Source organism: Apis dorsata, unplaced genomic scaffold (genome assembly GCF_000469605.1).
Source record: "Apis dorsata unplaced genomic scaffold, Apis dorsata 1.3 scaffold_147, whole genome shotgun sequence".
In the NCBI taxonomy this organism is placed as follows: Eukaryota; Metazoa; Arthropoda; class Insecta; order Hymenoptera; family Apidae; genus Apis; species Apis dorsata.
Window position 1 is genome coordinate 62,729 of NW_006263438.1, and position 16,327 is coordinate 79,055.

At 23.9% G+C, this 16,327-nt stretch overlaps 3 protein-coding genes across 6 annotated transcripts; 2 read left to right on the forward strand and 1 right to left on the reverse strand.

Moving 5' to 3' along the window:
* Positions 1–87: 87 nt before the first annotated feature.
* LOC102678204 (endochitinase) lies at positions 88–3,448 on the forward strand. Its single transcript, XM_031509388.1, has 10 exons — positions 88–260; positions 644–712; positions 817–1,161; positions 1,298–1,520; positions 1,625–1,748; positions 1,861–2,058; positions 2,233–2,314; positions 2,374–2,585; positions 2,727–2,951; positions 3,046–3,448. Exons 1-10 carry the CDS (start codon positions 236–238, stop codon positions 3,169–3,171), a joined length of 1,629 nt encoding a protein of 542 aa, XP_031365248.1. The 5' UTR covers positions 88–235; the 3' UTR covers positions 3,172–3,448.
* A 220-nt stretch (positions 3,449–3,668) lies between these two features.
* Positions 3,669–7,337, forward strand: LOC102678065 (dihydrolipoyllysine-residue acetyltransferase component of pyruvate dehydrogenase complex, mitochondrial-like). Of its 4 annotated transcripts, none has more exons than XM_031509382.1 (12): positions 3,669–4,108; positions 4,471–4,652; positions 4,734–4,905; positions 4,948–5,017; positions 5,137–5,311; positions 5,389–5,588; positions 5,688–5,839; positions 5,907–6,040; positions 6,128–6,304; positions 6,407–6,591; positions 6,710–6,810; positions 6,894–7,337. In XM_031509382.1, the coding sequence occupies exons 1-12, from the start codon at positions 3,982–3,984 to the stop codon at positions 7,061–7,063; spliced, it is 1,845 nt and encodes a 614-aa protein (XP_031365242.1). In that variant the 5' UTR covers positions 3,669–3,981; the 3' UTR covers positions 7,064–7,337. The 4 variants fall into 4 exon arrangements, with proteins under 4 accessions (XP_031365242.1, XP_031365244.1, XP_031365243.1 ...); XM_031509384.1 differs by having other exon boundaries at positions 4,978–5,017; XM_031509383.1 differs by having other exon boundaries at positions 4,734–4,902; positions 4,972–5,017.
* Positions 7,338–9,879: 2,542 nt separating this feature from the next.
* Positions 9,880–11,715, reverse strand: LOC102678346 (serine/threonine-protein kinase STE20). Its single transcript, XM_006613367.2, has one exon. It carries the CDS (start codon positions 11,511–11,513, stop codon positions 10,002–10,004), a length of 1,512 nt encoding a protein of 503 aa, XP_006613430.1. The 5' UTR covers positions 11,514–11,715; the 3' UTR covers positions 9,880–10,001.
* Between the last annotated feature and the right edge of the window lie 4,612 nt (positions 11,716–16,327).

Here is a 16,327-nt window from a genome sequence, read left to right on the forward strand (position 1 = left end):
TGAAATCGAATTTGGCGAACTACACGTGACTTATTCAATTTCTAAATGAGATTTCTCGTGGAGGGGCGAGTCCAAGATCAAGATCGAGGAAACGATCGATCGGACACGGTTAATTTACTCGTGGCGCTCGTGCGGAAACAAGAGCGAGATTATTTCGAACGATAAAATTTAGAGATATCGCGATATTTGCCTTACTTAACAACGAGCCTTCCATTCGAGGAAACGACACGTTTCGATGAACCGTTCATTACTCGCAATCGGTTAATCATTTTTCAAATATTCGATCGAAACAGATACGTCTCTAATCATCGTTCAGATCGATATCGATCTTAAAATTCTTCTCGGTGAGAATTTTAATATTGAAAATTAAAAATTAATCGAACTTTTTCCGATAACGTGTTGCTAAAAGAAGTTAATATTCTAAATAAATTATATTTATAACTCTTTATCATTGATGCACTATTTGACACTCACTAATTTATTCACAAAGCTTCCTTTTGAAACGAAATTGAATAAAATAATAATATAGAGAATTTACATAAGATAATTACGTCATCGTAATTTAAAACTTTTTTTTAAAAAAATTACAAATAAATTCGACACTGATAAATTACTATAACTAATATCCAAATTTTTGTAACAGCTTCCAAAATGACATTGGAAAAATATCTTCCGGCCCTTTCCCTGTTACTCGTAATTCTCGTTTGCACAGGTAATTATATATATTTCTTATATATATATATTAATAAAATTAGAAACAAGATTTCTTAAGGAAACTTCCTCGTGAATATTATCCACGTGATATTTTTCGAAAAGTTTCAGCAAACGTTCAGCCTGCCAGGATAACGTGTTACTTCAGCAACTGGGCGATCTATCGAAAGGATGTCGGCAGTTATGGGGTGGACGATGTTCCCGGCGACTTGTGCACCCACGTCATTTACTCGTTCATCGGTGTGAGCAACGTGACTTGGGAGGTGCTCATCTTGGATCCAGAGTTGGACGTCGACAAGGGCAATTTTTTGGCCTTCAACAATCTTAGATCTAAATACCCACGTTTGAAGACCTCCGTGGCTGTCGGCGGGTGGGGAGAGGGCGGCAAAAAGTACAGTGCCCTGGTCAGCGTGAAAGCAAGACGCGATAGCTTCATCAAGAGTGTGGTTGGTGAGCGAATTTAAAAAAAAAAAATCGATAATTTCAATGTTAGTTAAACTGTTCTTCAAAGTAAGAAAAAATTAATTTTTTTTTTTTATGATCATTTAATTTTCACGTTACTGTTATCTTTCATCGTTATCTTCAGAATTTATGCACAAATATGGTTTCGACGGTTTCGATCTCGATTGGGAATATCCTGGAGCGAGTGACAGGGGCGGCAGGTTCTCCGACAAGGACAATTTCTTCTACTTCATCGAGGAAATAAGACGTGCTTTCGACAAGGAAAAGAAAGGATGGGAATTGACGATCGCAGTACCAATGGCGAAGTTTCGGTTGGATGAAGGATATCACGTACCAGAAATATGCCAGTGAGTGGTTTAAAAATATTATCATCGAAGAAGAAGAATCGAGATTCTAGCTTTTTAATCAATGTTTCTTCACAAATTGAATTATATAAAAATATTTTTCGCAGAAATATGGATGCCGTACACGTAATGGCTTACGATCTTCGAGGTAACTGGGCTGGATTTGCTGACGTGCACAGTCCACTTTATCGCCGCCCGCATGACCAATGGGCATATGAAAAATTGAACGTGGTACGAATTTAGAATTTGTAATAAATTTTTCTTATATAGAATTCTTATATTCTATTTGTCTTTAAATTCTTTGTTTTTTCTGTTGAATGATACTCAATATTTTTCCCCGCAGCACGATGGTCTTCTACTTTGGGAAGAAAAAGGTTGTCCTGCTAAAAAACTGGTCGTTGGAATTCCATTGTATGGACGCACATTTACTCTCAGTCAGAGTAATAACAATTACGAGCCTGGTACTTATATCAATAAAGAGGCTGGTGGCGGGGAACCTGGAGAATACACTCAAGCTAAAGGATTTCTTGCTTATTACGAAGTATTTAGAATCAATCATAATGTCAAATATTATAACAGTATTGTGATAATATTCAGTATAATAATTATAAGAGATAATAATTTTTATAAAAAAAATATTTTATTTTGTCGTTTCGTAATGTAAATTTTTTTTATCGGTCGTTTTTCCCTAAGAATAATGAAGAGATATTTTTAGATCTGTACCAGATTGCAAGCACCAGGTAGTAACTGGACTCAAAAATTCGACAATATTGGGAAAGTTCCATATATGTATCAAGGTATGAATATATACGTGAGTAAATAATTTTGAGGATATCTAAATTAATTATAATTATAGGAACGCAATGGGTCGGTTATGAAAACGTGGAAAGTGTGAAATATAAGATCGATTTTATCAAGGAATCTCGGTACGCGGGAGCCATGGTTTGGGCCATTGATATGGACGATTTTCAAGGACTTTGTGGTGATCGCAATCCTTTAATGAATGTCATTCATGAAGGATTAAAAAGATATAACGTGCCAGAAAAAGATTTTAATACAACCCCTAGGGTAAAAAATTATGCTTTTATTAAAGTAAAACAAATTTTAGCTTAGTATATATTAAATTATTCATTTATATAAATAATCAACGATATATAAATACTTTTGATAAATATTATATCAAATATTATTTTTATCTGATTTTCTTAGCCTGAATGGGCAAGACCACCAAGCACTACAGATAACATTCAAATTATTCAATCTACTCGACCATCTACTAAACCTACAGAGCTATCTACTCAAAAACCAGAAATAACTTCTTCTACAGAAGAAACAGATAAATCTGAATCTATTCCATCGATAGATAATGGAGAAACAGATAAGATCGATTGTAAAAATAACGACAAATTCGTTCCGTCTAAAAATTGCAATTCTGTAAATAATCATTTTAAATTTTTATCATATTGATTTATTTTCTTTATTAAAAAAAATTTTAAATGTATATATATAAATATAATTTTTGTTGCAGTATTATGAATGTGTTTACGGAAAGGCAGTAAAATTCACTTGTCCAAATAAATTGATTTGGAACACAAAGAATAATGTATGTGATTGGCCACAAAATGCTGATCGAGAAGAATGCAAAACTCAATAAAATCTCTCTATTCTAAAGTTATAAAAATCATTGAAAAAAGTATTGAAAAGTTTCATTGCGATATATTTATGAGATAATGATCGTTACACCATGATATTCCATTAATGAATAATAAACTGTGATTTACCTTATTCACTCATTTACTATAATTTTATATTTTAAGACCTAAAGATTAAAAATAAGACTTTAATAATGAAAATTCAATAAACGTCGCATTATTCATAGAAATTGTTTATCTAAAAATATGTTCATAAAATAAAAAATATTATAAAGCTGATTTGTTAAATTTTTTATAATAAATAGTTATAAATCAAAATTATTTAAGAAATAATATCAATCTATATTATTTAGTTTTAAAACTATAATTTAAATGAATTTCATATTATTTATTAAAAGATTTTAGTAAATAGCCAAATATTTAATATATTTTGATAATAATAACTTTATTATATGCTGCAATTATATAATCAAAGTATGTATTTATACGATAATTATATATATATATAATAGTAGTATATTGTTACTTGCAATATATCAATAGGTTTAAAATTTAAATTTTTAATTTTTGTATATAATACGTAGAAAAAATGTAAAATTTTATCATTAAATTTTATTTTAATAAATGTAATTAAATAAATAATTATATAATAATTATTTACTAACAGTTAATGCGATGTCATTAAAAAATGTATTGAGTAGAAGACTTTACCCTATAACGGATTTATCTGATAAATAGATTCTCATTGTGAAGGTCGAAAGTGATCTAATATATATAATCTATATTGAAAACTCAATTACTTCATATCAAATATGGCGCAAATGATGATACCTAGAATTGGGCTCTTATCCATTAAAAATAATAGTCGTGTAGTACCTCGAATTTTCGTGCCGTTAAAATATCAACGATTATGTTTCCATACAAGTTGGGTTTTCGATGGTATGCAATTTATTCAGAAATATATTAATAATACCATTATACGTGATTGAGGTTAACATACATTTATATATTCAAACGATATTTATTTGAAATAATATTAATTAACTTATATATAAATTATAACGCCTAAGATACTGAACAAAAATATTTTTGTTATTTTTCATTCATTATAACTTGTAATTGTTTATTATAATATATTTGCAGTATTATTTAAATTGATTATGCAATCAAGTTTCATACTAATTATTAAAATTATATGAAATTTATATATAATAATATATAATAATATTAAAATCATATAATTTTTACTCAGTGTACAATCTTACAATAGTACAATCTCATAATTTTTCATTTATTTTCAGTTCAAGGAAAGAGTATCTTAATGCCTTCCTTGTCACCTACTATGGAAAAAGGTACCATTGTGAAATGGTTCAAAAAGGAAGGTGATAAGATTGAAGCAGGAGATGCGGTTGCTGATATTCAAACTGACAAAGCAGTCGTTACTTTAGAATTAGAAGATGAGAGTATTCTTGCAAAAATCATTGTAAGATTTTAAAGTAAAACTTCTATGAGAGATATTATATTTAACAATTATTTTCAAAAATAAATTTAAAATACTTTCTAGATAGGAGAAGGAATTCAAGATATCAAAGTAGGAACATTAATAGCACTTACAGTTGATGTAGATGAAGATTGGAAATCTGTGGAAATGCCAGATATTGTTTCAGTTGCACCACCTGTAACTGCATCTTCAATTATTGGTTCTCCATCATCACCAACATCTCCTCCATCATCACCAATATCTCCTCCATCACCAACATCTCCTCCATCACCAACATCTCCTCCATCACCAACATCTCCTCCATCATCATCTCCTCCAACTATGCCAGTTCAAGGACCTCCTGGACAGTATGTATTTATTAAAGTAATAAATATATTATTTTTATTCTTTCATTCATAAAGCAAACTATTAAAAATTCAAATATATGCAGATTATATTATATTAATATAGATTCTATTATTTTCAGAACAAATATTGGTATGCCAGCACTTTCACCAACAATGACTTCAGGTACGATAGTAAAATGGCTTAAAAAAGAAGGAGAAAAAATAGAACCTGGCGATGCAGTGGCTGAAATTCAAACAGACAAAGCTGTCATGACTTTTGAAATCGAGGATGAAAGCATATTTGCAAAAATACTTGTATATAATTGTTATTAAACATTAAATTGTTCTATTGAAAAATTATAATATCTACTTAAAAATTTATCATGAAACAGGTTCCTGAAGGAAGTCAAGTAGAAGTAGGAGAATTAATTGCCATTACAGTAGAAAAGGGAATGGATTGGAAAAATATTGTAATTCCAAAAATAACAAAACCTACTACTGCTCCTGGAGTTGCTCCTGAAGCTGTTCCAACTGCTCCTCCTGTAGGTGTTCCAGCTCCTTCTGTTGCTACTCCACCTGCACCAAGTGGACAGTATGCATATAAAAAAATTGTTATTAACTTTGAATTATGATACACATATGTTTTCTATTATTATTATGTATAATTTTTTCTTTCTCTTTTTTTCTTCAGAGTATATGGTCTTGCAGTAAGACGATTATTGGAAGAATATGGATTGAAAGCAGAAGAAATTAAAGGTACTGGTCGGCCTAATCGATTACTAAAAAGTGATGTTTTAAGTTATATTCAAACAAAGAATATAAAAAAAGTTGCACCAAAAACAGGTATGTAAAAACAAATAATAAAAATATGAAAATAATATATATATTGAAATTTATATTTCTATTTAAGCACCTCCGCCTAAAGATCAAAAGCCTGATATTCCTGTAAAGAAACATGTACCCAGTGGTGTTCCTTCCACTTATCAAGATATTCCAGTTTCTAATATACGCAGTGTCATTGCTAAAAGACTTGGAGAATCAAAAGTAATTACAAACTATTTTTATTTATTAATATATGCAACAATATTACTTTTCTATATAATAGAAGATGAACTTTTAATAAATTTTTAGAGAACTATCCCGCATTCTTATGCGACTATAAATATTAAAATTGATAAAATAAATGAAATTCGTAAGGAACTCAAAGCTGATGGTATTAACATTTCAATAAACGATTTCATTACAAAAGCAACTGCACATGCACTAGTTGAATGTCCATTTATAAATACATTATATAAAAATAATCAAGTTAGTATATAATTTTGATATAATTTTGATATAATTATTTAATATAATTATTATTATTTACTAAATATAATAAATTTCATAAATATTATATATATTTAATAGATAATTCAAATGCCAAGAGTTGATATTTCTATCGCAGTTGCTATTGAATCAGGACTTATTACGCCAATTGTTTTTGATGCTACAGCTAAAAGTGTACTGGATATTTCGAAAAATATAAAAGAATTAGCTGAAAAAGCTAAAACTGGTCGATTAAAACCGGAAGAATTTCAAGGAGGATCATTCACGTAAATAAATGAATTTATGAACGAAATATAGAGATATTATATTATATAAATTAAAAAATATAAATTATATTTTATACGTTTCTAATATTTTTTTTTTATATATGCAATTTTTTTTTAGAATATCCAATTTGGGAATGTTTGGTATTAAGCAATTCAGGGCCATTATAAATCTTCCTCAAACAGCAATATTAGCAGTTGGAAGTGGTCAAGAAGAACTAAGTAAGAAGCATTTAAAAAGGATATTATAAAGATAATATTATAATATTACAAAATATTAATGTATTGTATATATAATTTTGTAGATGCTACATTACAAAAAGTAACAAAAATGTCAACATCCTTATCGTATGATAGACGAGCAATTGATGAAGATCAAGCAGCCGACTTTTTGGCTGTTTTAAAAGCTATGTTGGAAGACCCATCTTTTCTTATTGCAGGAAGATTACGAGCACTAAGGTACGCACAGGACTGATCTTTAATTAAACATTAATTCTGAGAAACTTACTGACATAATTTAGATTTCAATTTAAATTATAGTTTTCTTTGTTATATTAATTTTCTAAAAATAGATCTGAAGAATTCATAATTTCATTTGAAAATAAATTATAAGTAATAAGATTAAATTTTAAACCATTTATAAATTCATAGCTTTTATTATGCTTTAAAAGTTATACATATAAAATTTGATGTATGAAATTATTTAAAAAATAATTTTAAATATTTTATTTTAAAGTTTAAAATCGTAATCAAAAAAAAAATTTTATTTATCTGCCTAGATACTGCCAAGTTTTAGATTAATAATTAAAAATATTTTAGTGGAAATGTGAAAAATATTAAGATTAAAGTAATAAATTAATTTTATCAATTTTATTATATTATTAATAAAATCATTTTTACAAACAATTACACACACCAAATATAAATATTTATATAAATTTCTTTTTTTTTACTTAATGTATTTATGCTTCCATCAAATTTTTTATTTGATAAAAATTTTTATATATATATATATTTATATATATATATATATATACACACTAAAAACTTTTGAACAGCATATCTATAAAATATACAAAAATAATAAATTAATATATATATAAAGTGATAAAAAATTATATTTTTTAATAAGATATAAATTGATCTTTCTATATCAAAATTAATAAATAATATAAATTTATATGAATTTATTTCAATTATAAATATAATATCTCATATATATAATTTATTTACTTATATGTAAATGGATAATTTATATCTGATTTACTATTTATATACATAATTTAATAAAATAATCACACTGATATAACTTCTTTCATGTAACAATAGATAATAAAAACTATATTATTTTATATATATTATAAAATTTTGTATAAAATGTAAATAAATATAAATAAATATTCATAAATTAGATAAGATAATATTCAAATATTAGAAAGTTGTATGATTGAAAACTTCAGTGTGATTTAAGAATTTTGGGGATTTTAGTAAAATGTACAAAGTCATTGCTATATCTTGTAAATAAAGTATTTATTGTTAAAACCACATGTGTTTTTTCATATACATTTGAAAATAATACACACATATTTAATATACAAAATTTAGCATTTTTTGTGCAACTGTTCTTATCAATAGATTATTATTACATTTAACTTTTTTTTATATTTTATTCTATTATCATTGATAAATGTATTTGTAAGGCAATTGGTAGAGAACCATATGTATTGATTTGATAAGGCACAAATGTTACAGCTGCAGAATTTTTTAACAAATTGTTCCTAATATATAGATACATATGTAATAGTCAAAATCAAATATATTTTACATTTTATTATTAAATGATTAAATAACTGAATTATCAATTTTATACATTGAATTATGTTATAATTTTATGTAAATATTAATTATTTTAACTTGAAATTAAATTTAATATTATTCATACAAATTGTATAAGTAATTTAGTTAAACAAAAATAAAAATGATACGATGATATTTAATGTAGAAATACAATAAAACAGGATTCAGTTTTTATTATCACAGTTGTGATATTATGTGATCGTGATTGCTCAGATTTTAAATTAATTATGGACAATATTTAATTGTAATACAAATTCAAATATTTTTTATAAAAGATATAAATACAATATTATATACATAATTTATAGTATTTATTTAAAAGAATAATATTTATTAAAATTTGGCATATGAATAGCATTAGATTTTAAAATACAAAAAATTTCTTAAAAAATTGCATATTATAAAATTTGGTAAAGTCTTATAACACTAACTAGAGATTGGTAATGCTTTTAAAAAATGCATTTTATAATGTGTGATATATCACATTACTTATAATACTTAGTTATTAATACATGTGCTTATAACATTGAATCATAAGGTACAACTTCTCACTACTAATAACAAAATATTCTTCCAAAACAAAAAATATAGAATTTTTTATAAAAAAGTGGTCTTTCTTATGCAATTAGATTATGATTGAACAGATATTAAATACTTTAATTACAATACTTAATTTAAATATAAATTATTTGATTTAAAAATGTATGGCATAACTTATTTTTTTAAATTATAATTTTGAATAGAAGAAAATATGGAATTCAAAAAATATAATAAAATGTGATGTATATTTACAACATCAATTAGCAAAATTGTTAAATAAAAATTATAAATTTAATTTGTACTATGACTAAATTGGAATCATTACTTTAAAAAGTGTTTTGACAATAAATTGCAGTTATACCCCTGATAGATATTATGTGCACATACTTTACAGCATATTTATAGCACTTTCAGTTCTTAAACAAACTAAGTACATTATTTTGGTAAAAATGAACTTTAAAATAAATGAACAAATTATACCTTATTATATAGTAAATGCAAATAATTTTAAAGTAAAGTCGTAATTTATATAACTAAAAATACTAAATATATTTTTAATATAATGATTCTAACTGTATTTTCTCTGCATTTATTTTATTCTAAAAATTGATAGAATCTTATATTTTTTTTATAGAAATAAACATATAAAAAAAAATGAATATTGCACATAAAAAATGAATAATGCACATTATTAATGATATTAATTTTTCCAATAATTCAAAGTAATAGAAATTAATCTATTGTTTATATTGTATTATGAAATTATTATATAAATGAATAATTTTTAAAAAATTATCTTATAGTAATTTCTTTATTACTACATCATGATTTCTATTAAAAATTTAATAATATTGTTATAAATATAATAGATAGTCACATATAAAATAGATTAATTGCTATATTGTATATATTTAAATTATGTGCAATATATAGAATACTTATTGCATTGTGTAAGTAATCAATGCAATATTATATTCATATAAAAATAGGTTTTGAATTCTATTTAAAAAAATTATCTAATGGAACACTTTATGAAGAATTCTTTGTGCAGTTCTTATTAATGGTATCAGACTTGTTAATTCTGCACAATTTTCTAAAAATGGATGAGATAATAACTCATCTGCAGTTGCTCTGTCATCAACTTCAACTGCCAAACATTTTTCTAAGAAATTTTGAAATGTTGGACTTAATGTGTCCCATCTAGGTATAGAAGGCTTACCAATAGCAGCAATTAAATATAAAGCTCTTAAAGGTGTTTCTTTCATATAAGGTGGTTCACCTTCTATCATTTCAATGGCCATAATACCTAAAGACCATATATCTACTTTTTTACCATATTGTTTTCTCGTCACTACTTCTGGTGCCATCCAATATGGAGTACCAACCATAGTTTGACGTTTTTCATCACCATCAATATTAGCACAAAAACCAAAGTCTGTAACTTTCACAGCACCATTCATTCCAAGAAGTACATTATCTGATTTGATATCTCTATGAATAATTCCTCTTGTATGTAAAAAACTAATTGCTTTTAAAACTTCTCTACAAACTGCTGCAATTTGTACTTCTTTCATTACAGTTTCAGTAACAACATCTGTAAGTGGTCCTCCTTCTAATAATTCCATAACAACCCAGAGATGCTCATTTAAAAGATATGCATCCAAAAAATTCACCAAATTTGGATGTTGAAATTCCTTAAGAACTTTGATTTCAGTCAATATTAATTCTTTCTTTGGCTGTTTTGATAAATCTATGTCTTTTATAGCAACTTTTTGATTAGTTTGTATATCAGTAGCTATAAATACAGTACCTGAAGCACCAGCCCCAACTTCTTTAGTTTTTTCAAAACGAAGATTTGGATCTTCATTATGACAAATAGCTCGAAGTTCTTCAAAAATTTCTTCATCATTAAGTTTTATTGTAGAAGATTCTATTTTCTTTCGTAAAATAGGGCTCTCTTCTGTTTTATTTTGTTCATTTTCAATTTCAAGTGGATGATCATCTTCAATTTGATATGTACTTAAATCTTCAAGAATTTCAATAATAGTTTTTTCAACTCTTTCAGGGCACATTCGTGGTGTAGGTTTTGGAATTTTGTTAACTTTTGGTGGAAGTTCTGGTAACTCCTGCACTTGACTATCTGTTGAACTTGCAGTACTCGATTCATCTGAATCTTCAGATTGACATTTTTTTGATAAAATTTTATCAATTTCCTGAGATTCTTCTTCAATCAAATCTTCTGTAACGAAAGGTTTGAATACTTTTTCTTCTGGTTTCCGTTTTATCGAGTAATTATAAAATTTGATTGCTTGTAAAGCTGCAGCAGGATGTTCATCTTGCTCTGATTTTGATATTTGTGTATTAAGCAAACGAATCCAAGATTCAGGAAGACCTTCCAATTGTCCTGTTTCGGCATTTTTACTCACATGAAATTTATGAGAAACATTGGTAGGACGACCAATCTCAGCGACTGTATCAATTGTGCCGGTTTTCTTTCTTGAAAATAACTTTGATATATTAAGACTCATTTTAGCGCGGAATTTCGCGCTCTTACCGCGTTCTCTTTTACGACGTATTGCGATTTTTTGCAAGATAAAATTAGAAGAACAAACGGCCACTTTTAAATCGTGATTCTCATCATAACATGACTCTACTGTCTATTACTATCGACAAGACATCAAGTACGATGAAAGGCGTGTTAGTATGACGTATATCATTTAGTAAATGGCGGGATAATTCAAAATAAAAATAATTTAAACAAAAATAATATATAATTAAAGATTTCACTTTAATATAGTTAAGTAAAATTATTAAATATAAAATTATTTATAAGAAATTTAACATATATTTTGATATATAATATATATAAAATTAATATATATCTATATAAATTAAAGTAAATGAATTATTCTCTTTTGAATATCCTAACCTCATGTATCTGTGAATATAGAAATACTAGACAATATTTTTAATTAAATAATAAAAAAAAACTTAAATCAGATGAACGAATATATAATTATATATTATAATTATAATATACATAATCATAATTGAAATACATGAAAAATTTAAATATCTTTATTATTAAAATAATAATATATAAACTTTGAAAATATGTATTACAATGCCAGTAAGTTGGCAATCAGATATTCAGAAAAATAATATAGTGATTAAGACAAGATGGAATACTTGTATATTTCATGAATATTATAAACAAGTTGAAAAAGATGCTATTGTTAAAGCATATAATGCTATAATTCAAATAACATTTGAATATATATCATTTAATTAATTAGGTATGTAAATAATTGTATTGAATGTATGGACAATATTTTGAATATAGTACATATAAAAGATTTTTAATTTTCCTTATTGTATATTGTAATTTTAATGAACCAATTATATATAGTATAATTTTTGTTGATTATCTGCTCTTTCATTATCTTTATATGTGAAAATTTATTATTATCAGTATTTATTATTATTATTATTATTATTATCATCAGTAAAGAATAAAAAATTTTGATAAAATTCATTATATTATTAACAATAAAAAAATAGAAGTGTTTATACTATAATATAATAAATTTTTATTCATCATGTGTGGTATAATATATAGAATTTATAATACAAATTATAATTTTAGTAACAATTCGATCTTTACGAAGTTAATTATAATAAAAAAAATTCCCTTGATGACTTTGAAGTGTACGTAATCAATGTATACAAATCTACCTCATATGATAATGAATCACAAAGTTTTGAATCAGCAGATACTGATTCAAAGTTTAACGCGATTTCTATCTATCTTTATTTGATTATCTACAACTTCACATACTAATATAATAATAATATAAATTAATTTTAAAACTCTTAGATGACCTAATAATATCAAGTATGGATAATCAGCAATTAATTTTATTTGAGGTTATCATAAATATAATTTCATATCGAATTTTTTCAAACCAACAAGAAAAAATATATTTCATAATTTTCATTACATTGCATTAATTCAATCAAATTAAAAGAAAAGATATTATTCAATAATGAATAATATCTTTTCTTTTAATTTGATTGAATTAGATATAGCTAAAGACAAATTTTTTCATGAAAAGCATAATAAAAATTCATTATAAAAAAATACATTTAAAATTAAAATCTTTGTATTTAGATTTTATTAAAATTTCATTATAATAGTTTAATGCTTATTTTGTCGTTTATTTGTTTTTATCATTAATTAATTTCTATATTATATTAAATTATATAATTTCTATATTATGTTATATAATTCTATATTATATTATATTTGATTCTATGGTTCTATCATATTACCTATATATTTATATTGTGATAAACTTACGATTTTTGAATTGCATATAGTTTTTATTTCTAGTACATGTAATTCTAATTCTAAATATTAATATTCAAATAGAATATGCATAAATAATTTTAATTTTCGTCAATATATAAATGACTATAATAATGTCATTTGTTACATAGAATGATGATCAACTAGTAAAAGAACTGGCTGATAGAAAAGTTCGTACAATCTTTCTTGACGAATAAAAAATTTGTCAACTTTATAATGAGATTATATTAACCAATAATAAATATTATCTATGTTGTTATTATTATTATTATTATTATTATTATTATTATTATTATTATTATATGTCAAAATAAAGAAAATTAAGTTAATTAGTTTATAATATATTAATTTATAATTTTTAATTATATAAGTAGTTAATTACAGATTATATATAATTATAACAAAATTCTTTTTTTTTTACAATTTTTATTATCATTTTATTAATAAAATTTTTTATTATTATAATTAATAAAATAACATTTATATAAAATTATAGTATTTCTTATATACTTCGTGTATTTATATATAGAAAAGATATACATATGTATATATTTATAAAATTTTAATTGTATAGTTAATTAATCAGAATCTATAGTGATATTTAATATTTATATAACTTTGCAAATATTACTATCCTTTTAATTTTACATAAACTTAGTCCGTTAATAAAATTCATCAATTTAATTAACTAATTTTCGAAAATATTAAAATGTGATTATAATAATGCATATATTATTTATTATATTATATTAAAATAAAATAAAATAAAAAAATAATGGAAAATCATTCAATCACTACTTTCATTATATTATAAATGTAAAAAAGCCTTGATAATCAAAATCTTTCGAAATTTATAATATAATAAAATTAAAATGTATATTATAATATTTCTCATTATAATAAACTTATTGAATTTATATGACAATCATTGAATAAAATCGATAGAATCATGATTTGATAAAATTAAAAATTTAAATTTAATTGATTATTTATATATATTATTTGATAATTAATATTTATCTATTAATAATTTTTTATTTTGAATAAAACTTATTATATATTCATATTCGAAAACTATACAACAATAAATAGCATGATTTCAAGAAATATATTTTATGCAGAAATATATTTTAAAGCTTTCACAATTGTTATACGTTTTACACTCTTGTATGATAAGTTATTAGTCAGTGATGAAATGTTTGTGAATATATATCTGCCTTTGTTATGAAAACAATAATGTACGAGATTAAATTTAAAATAGTAATGTGTTTAAATATCGATACAAAATATTTGTTTCTTTAAGACATTTATTTCAAATAAGTACACAATCTTTGGAAAAAAAGATATTTTTTTTTATATATAGATGTTGTTTCAAAATAAAAATATGATTCTGAAAGTTTAAAATTTTTTAATTCTTCATTATTCATAATTTTTTCTTCTAATATTTCTTTTCAATTACAAAAAGATATGAATTGCCTTAGTGACATGGATCATTATAATAATATCAATTTTAAGCATTATAATATATTTTATAAAATTAAATTTTTCTTTGTTTGTATAAGTTTGTATTCATACTATTATCATTACTCCCCATTCTATGATTAACTCATATGATTTTATTAACCCTCACACAATAATGTGACTATTGTGTTAAATATATTGCTGAATCTTTTAATTTTAAATACTATATTGTTTAATAAATATATATACATTTATTTAAATATATATAATATATACAATAATATGAGAATTTTATAATATGATTCATCCATTCACACTTCCACAATCGCGATATCGTTCAACTGTGCATCATGGAAAAACCTAACCTAATAATCTAAATATTAAATATTAGATTATCAGATAATATTTTTTTTTCTTCATTTCTAAAAAAAATATAGTAAATATTTTTATTTTGAAATTAACTGTGTATATATAGGGTGTCCCAAAAATATTTGAATATTTACATCTGTAAATTGAAAATTCCTTAAATAATTTCAAACAACATTTTTTTTTGCAAGAAGAAAATTTTTATTATGGTTTTGTTAACGATTTATTAACAAAAAACACTGGTCAATCACAAAATGCGTAGCCTAGTTGAGCTGCGACAGCATTGATTATTGAATATGAACAAGCAACGTATCTTGAAGAAAGTGTTGAATATTATATTTATTTATTCATTATTCGTGATATAATTCGATATAATTTTTTTTTCGATAAAAAAATATTTCAATAAACAATTAGCAAATTTGGCCATGAAATTATTTCGAAATAATACAGTATTCATTTATCAAATCGTTTATTAAAATACATCGAATTTTAACTTGATATTATAAGTATTCTTGAAATATTTAATAGGTTTGCTATTAAATATTTGTCGATAACATTTAATATCATTTAATATGTTTCCTTTCTAAATGTGATATTTGAAAATGTTGTACATATGTTGTACATATTTCTTTTTTTCACATTATCTACAAATATATTGGACTTGTGCATACGTATGTAAATACTGCGAAATGTTTATTTTCGTTATCTATTAGTTCATCTATTTTTGTTATTAATTTCTTTATCTTATAATGCAGAAATATCTTACTGCAAAAATTAAAAATGTAAAAATATATGAATATATTGTGATATATGTATATTATTTTTTGATTAAGATTTAGAAGTTATATTGAATACAATATATATTGTATATATCTGAATAATCTTGGATTAATCTCTCGAATTCTTTATGATTTGCAATATAAATATAAGTAGAAATCGGAATAAAAGATTCTAGTTTCGTTCATTTCTAAAATAAGAATAATATTTTTATAACATTTCTTTACGGTTGAAAAATTCTTTATTTTATTGATGTGGAGAATTTTTAAATTACATGAAAGATTTGATTAAAAATTATATTATAATATAAAATAAATTATAATATAATATATATATTTATAATATATCGATAATATAATCAAAAAAAAA

Bases quoted from the DNA above. Each gene is read 5' to 3' on its own strand.
- LOC102678346 (XM_006613367.2), bottom strand. From the start codon at position 11,513: ATGAGTCTTAATATATCAAAGTTATTTTCAAGAAAGAAAACCGGCACA.
- LOC102678204 (XM_031509388.1), top strand. From the start codon at position 236: ATGAACCGTTCATTACTCGCAATCG. The intron at 1,749-1,860 runs GTACGAATTTAG...TTTTCCCCGCAG, and splicing joins CATATGAAAAATTGAACGTG to CACGATGGTCTTCTACTTTG. The intron at 2,059-2,232 runs GTATTTAGAATC...AGATATTTTTAG, and splicing joins GATTTCTTGCTTATTACGAA to ATCTGTACCAGATTGCAAGC.
- LOC102678065 (XM_006613365.2), top strand. From the start codon at position 3,982: ATGGCGCAAATGATGATACCTAGAATTGGGCTCTTATCCATTAAAAAT. The intron at 5,018-5,136 runs GTATGTATTTAT...TATTATTTTCAG, and splicing joins GTTCAAGGACCTCCTGGACA to AACAAATATTGGTATGCCAG. The intron at 5,312-5,388 runs GTATATAATTGT...ATCATGAAACAG, and splicing joins GCATATTTGCAAAAATACTT to GTTCCTGAAGGAAGTCAAGT.